The sequence below is a fragment of the Arachis hypogaea genome, chromosome 1 (genome assembly GCF_003086295.3).
Source record: "Arachis hypogaea cultivar Tifrunner chromosome 1, arahy.Tifrunner.gnm2.J5K5, whole genome shotgun sequence".
NCBI classification, from domain to species: Eukaryota; Viridiplantae; Streptophyta; class Magnoliopsida; order Fabales; family Fabaceae; genus Arachis; species Arachis hypogaea.
This window is the reverse complement of record NC_092036.1, coordinates 59,964,354-59,969,496: the sequence shown is the minus strand read 5'-3', so window position 1 is coordinate 59,969,496 and position 5,143 is coordinate 59,964,354. Positions and strand designations below refer to the sequence as shown.

General features: G+C 41.1%; 1 protein-coding gene across 1 annotated transcript; it reads right to left on the bottom strand.

The window, feature by feature from the left end:
* Positions 1 to 320: 320 nt before the first annotated feature.
* LOC140183370 (uncharacterized) lies at positions 321 to 764 on the bottom strand. Its single transcript, XM_072231800.1, has one exon. The coding sequence runs from the start codon at positions 762 to 764 to the stop codon at positions 321 to 323; it is 444 nt and encodes a 147-aa protein (XP_072087901.1).
* Between the last annotated feature and the right edge of the window lie 4,379 nt (positions 765 to 5,143).

The following is a 5,143-nucleotide window of genomic DNA, read 5'->3' as shown; positions in this document are numbered from 1 at the left end:
GTTTCTTCGTCGTGTCGTCCCACAGTCCTCCTCGAGCTCGGTTCCCCAATTTCCATGGGGATAACTACTTCCAGGCCATATGTTAGCCAGAAAGGGGATTTCCTAGTCGAAGTCTGGGGTGACGTTCGGTACGAGTAGAGTACCGATCTATGTTCGTCGGCCCATAAGCACTTAGCTTCGTCAAATCATTTTTTGAGACCTCTTACAATGATCTTGTTGACCGCTTCTACTTGGCTATTGGTTTGTTGATGTTCTACCAAGCTAAACCATTGGGAGACACCGAGTCCTTATAGGAATTCCCTGAAGCACTTGTTTGCAAACTATGTCCTGTTATCAGAAATCATGATCTCGGGGATTTCAAACCGAGTTATAACTTGTATCCAAAAGAATTTTCGGTATTGGGAGGCCATGATTGTGGCCAACGCCTCGGCTTCAATCCATTTGGTGTAGTAGTCAATGGCCACTTTGAGGAATCGAAGCTGCTTGGGAGCAGTAGGGAACAGACCGACAAGGTTGATTCCCCATGTCCCAAAAGGACGATCTGCCCTTATCACATTGAGCTGATGAGGGGCTGCTTGATGAAGGTCGGCGTGAACTTGGCACTGCTTGCGGCTTTTTGCTAATTGGAGGGCTTCTCTAATGATGGTGGGCCAGAAGTATCCAAACCGGATGATGTTTTGGGCTAGGGTCTTGCCCCAGAATGAAGTATGTAGTCCGTGTCTCCGGATTCTATGAACTTGAGGAGGGGCTAGGACAGTCCCCATTTTTATAGCTGTCCCGCTATTATGGTATATTTTGCTGCTTCCCAATTTGTACACTCTGCCTCCTTTGGGTCCTTGGGTAGGTTCCCGTCAGTGAGGTACTAGATGATCGGGAAGGTCCAGAAGTTCTGATTTGATATGGTTAGTTGATCGAGGCCACGACTGTGACAGATGGTGTCTTGATGACCTCTTAGAATAGCGATCGGTTCGCTGGGACCGACTTGGTACTTGCTAGTTTGGAGAAAAGGTCAGCCCTCGCATTTTGTTCCCTAAGAATGTGCCGAATGGTTACTTTGTCGAACTCGGCAGTTAGTTCCTTCATTTTGGATAAGTACTGTTGTAATAAGGGGTCCCGTATTTGGTAGTCCCCATTTACTTGGGAGCTAACTATCTTTGGCCAGCATCAATCTAGCTAAGAGGACTTCGTATCCGGTTTGATTGTTGGAGATCAAAAACTCGTATCGAATGGACTATTTGATAGCTATGTTGTTCTCGTTTTCTTATATTATTCCCGCTCCCCCTGAGCTGGTGTTTGATGAGCCGTCAACATGGAGCTTCCATAATTCTGTGGGTTCGCTTTCCGGGGTCATTTCAGGAATGAAGTCCGCCATGGCCTAATCCTTAATTGCGTTCTTGGGCTCGAATCTAACCTTGTATTGTGATAGCTCGACTGACCAAGCGAGCATTCGTCCTGTCAGGTCTGGCTTTTGCAGTACTTGTCTGACCACTTAGTCTGTTTGGATTGTGATGGGATGGCTTTGGTAGTACTACCGATGTCGTTAGGATGCCGTGAGTAGTGCATAGGCAAGTTTTTTGAATTTGGAGTAGCATGTTTTTGTGTTTTAGAGAATCTTGCTTATAAAGTATACTGAGCTTTGTGTTTTTTTCTTGTCTTCTCGGATCAGTGCCGCTGCTAGCGCTTCCTCTGTTATGGACAAATAGAGGTATAGTGTTTCTCCCGTCCTGGGCTTTGAGAATATGGGAGGTTCTGCTAGCTCCTTTTTGAAGTGTTGGAATAATTCTTCACATTCGGGTTTCCACTTGAAACTAGTGCCCTTCTTCATGAGTTTGAAGAAGAGGATGGCCTTCTGGGGGCGAGGCACCAAGAAACCATAAAAGGGCGGCAAGTCGCCCGATCAGCCTTTGGACATCTTTGATGTTTGCTGGGCTGCTCATCTCGAGGATGGACCTTGGATTTTTCTGGATTTGCTTCTACTCCCCTGGTGCACGAAATTGTGATCTCTGACAACGGCACCAAAAACTTGGTACACGCGATCGTAATCTTAACACTTTCCTCATAATTCCGCACAACTAAACAACAAGTGCACTGGGTCATCCAAGTAATACCTTACGTGAGTAAGGGTCGATCCCACGGAGATTGTCGGCTTGAAGCAAGCTATGGTCATCTTGTAAATCTCGGTTAGGCGGATTCAAATGGTTATGGAGTTTTGATAATTAAAAGATAAATAAACATAAAATAAAGATCGAGATACTTATGTAATTCATTGGTGGGAATTTCAGATAAGTGCATGAAGATGCGTCATTCCTTCTGAATCTCTGCTTTCCTACTATCTTCATTCAATCATTCATACTCCTTTTCCATGGCAAGTTGTATGTTGGGGATCACCGTTGTTAATGGCTACCTCCCGTCCTCTCAGTGAAAATGGTCCTCTACGGTTTCTGTATGGCTAATCAACTATCGAATTTCTCGTCTCGGATGAAAAATACCAGGAACAGCTACCGCATGGCTAATCAGCTGTCGGTTCTCGATCGTGTCGGAATAAGATCCAATGATCCTTTTGCGCACTGTCACTGCGCCCCACAGTCGCGAGTTTAAAGCTCGTCACAGTCATCCCTTCACAGATCCTACTCGAAATACCACAGACAATGTTTAGACTTTCCAGATCTCAAGAATGCTGCCAATTATTTCTAGCCTATACCACGAAGGTTCTAATCTCGGATTCAGATGCCCCATTGTCAGAGGGAAAACGATGTGAATCATTGATTAGAGACCCAAGAGATATGCATTCAAGCTTGTTTTCATGTAGAACGGAAGTGTTTGTGAGGCACGCGTTCATAAATGAGAATGGTGATGAGTCTCACTTGATCATCACGTCCATCATGTTCTTGTTTACGAATGAATATCTTGGAATAAGAATAGGCTTGGATTGAATAGAAGAACAATAGTACTTTGCATTAATACTCGAGGAACAGCAGAGCTCCACACCTTAATCTATGGTGTGTAGAAACTCCACCGTTGAAAATACATAAGAACAAGGTCTAGGCATGGCCGAATGGCCAGCCCCCAATGTCTAAAGACTAAAAACGATCCTAAGATGATCTAAGGATAATCCAAAGATGTAAATACAATAGTAAAAAGGTCCTATTTATACTAGACTAGTTACTAGGGTTTACAGAAATAAGTAAATGATGCAGAAATCTACTTCCGGGCCAACTTGGTGTGTGCTTGGGCTGAGCATTTGAAGCTTCCATGTGTAGAAACTTTTCTTGGAGTTAAACGCCAGCTTTTATGCCAGTTTGGACGTTTAACTCTAGCTTGTAGCCTGTTTATGGCGTTTAACGCCAGAATAGGGCAGGAAGTTGGCGTTTGAACGCCAGTTTGCGTCATCAAAACGCGGGCAAAGTATGGACTATTATATATTGCTGAAAAGCCCTGGATGTCTACTTTCCAACGCAATTAAGAGCGCGCCATTTGGGCTTCTGTAGCTCCAGAAAACCCATTTCGAGTGCAGGAAGGTCAGAATCCAACAGCATCAGCAGTCCTTTTTCAGTATCTGAATCAGATTTTTGCTCAGGTCCCTCAATTTCAGCCAGAAAATACCTGAAATCACAGAAAAACACACAAACTCATATTAAAGTCCAGAAATGTGAATTTTGCTTAAAAACTAATAAAAATATACTAAAAACTAACTAAATCATACTAAAAATTACCTAAAAATAATGCCAAAAAACGTATAAATTATCAGCTCATCACAATACCAAACTTAAATTGTTGCTTGTCCCCAAGCAACTAAAAACAAAATAGGATAAAAAGAAGAGAATATACAATGAATCTCACAATATCAATGAAACTTAGTCCCAATTAGATGAGCGGGGCTAGTAGGTTTTTGCTTCTTAATAGTTTTGGCATCTCACTTTATCCTTTGAAATTCAGAATGATTGGCATCTATAGGAACTCAGAATTTTAGATAGTGTTATTGATTTTCCTAGTTCAGTACGTTGATTCTTGAACACAGCTACTTTATGAGTCTTGGTCGTGGCCCTAAGCACTTTGTTTTCTAGTATTACCAACGGATACATAAATGTCAGAGACACATAACTGGGTGAACCTTCTCAGATTGTGACTTAGCTTTGCTAAAGTCTCCAATTAGAGGTGTCCAGAGTTCTTAAGCACACCCTTTTTGCTTTGGATCACGACTTTAATCACTCAGTCTCAAGCTCTTCATTTGGACCTTCATGCCACAAGCACATGGTTAGGGACAACTTAATTTAGCCGCTTAGGCCAGGATTTTATTCCTTTAGGCCCTCCTATCCATTAATGCTCAAAGCCTTGGATCCCTTTTACCCTTGCCTTTTAGTTTAAAGGGCTATTGGCTTTTTCTGCTTGCTTTTTTTTTTCTTTTTTTTTCTTTTTTTTTGGCCATTTTTTGGCTACTTTTTTCTTTTTCACTGCTTTTTCTTGCTTCAAGAATCAATTTCATGATTTTTCAGATTATCAATAACATTTCTCTTTGTTCATCATTCTTTCAAGAGCTAATAATTTTAACATTCATAAACTTCACTATAAAAAATATGCACTGTTCAAGCATTCATTCAGAAAACAAAAAGTATTGCCACCACATCAAAATAATTAAACTAATTTCAAGATAAAATTTGAAATCCAAGTACTTCTTGTTCTTTTGTAATTAGGCACATTTTTTCCTTTAAGAGAGGTGAAGGATTCATGGAATTATTCATAGCTTTAAGGCATAGACACTAGACACTAATGATCATGTAAGGAAGACACAAACATGGATAACTGATGAGCGGATATTTTCTACGCTCTTTGTGGGTAATTTCATATAGATTTTAGCATGTTTTAATTAGTTTTTAATAGAATTTTATTAGTTTTTAAGCAAAAATCATATTTTTGGACTTTACTATGAGTTTGTGTGTCTTTCTGTGATTTCAGATATTTTCTGGCTGAAATTGAGGGAGCTGAGCAAAAATCTAATTTAGGCTGAAAAAGGACTGCTGATGCTGTTGGTTTCTGACCTTCCTGCACTCGGAATGGATTTTTTGGAGCTACAGGAGTCCAATTGGCACGCTCTTAATTGGGTTGGAAAGTAGACATCCAGGAATTTCCAGCAATATATAATAGT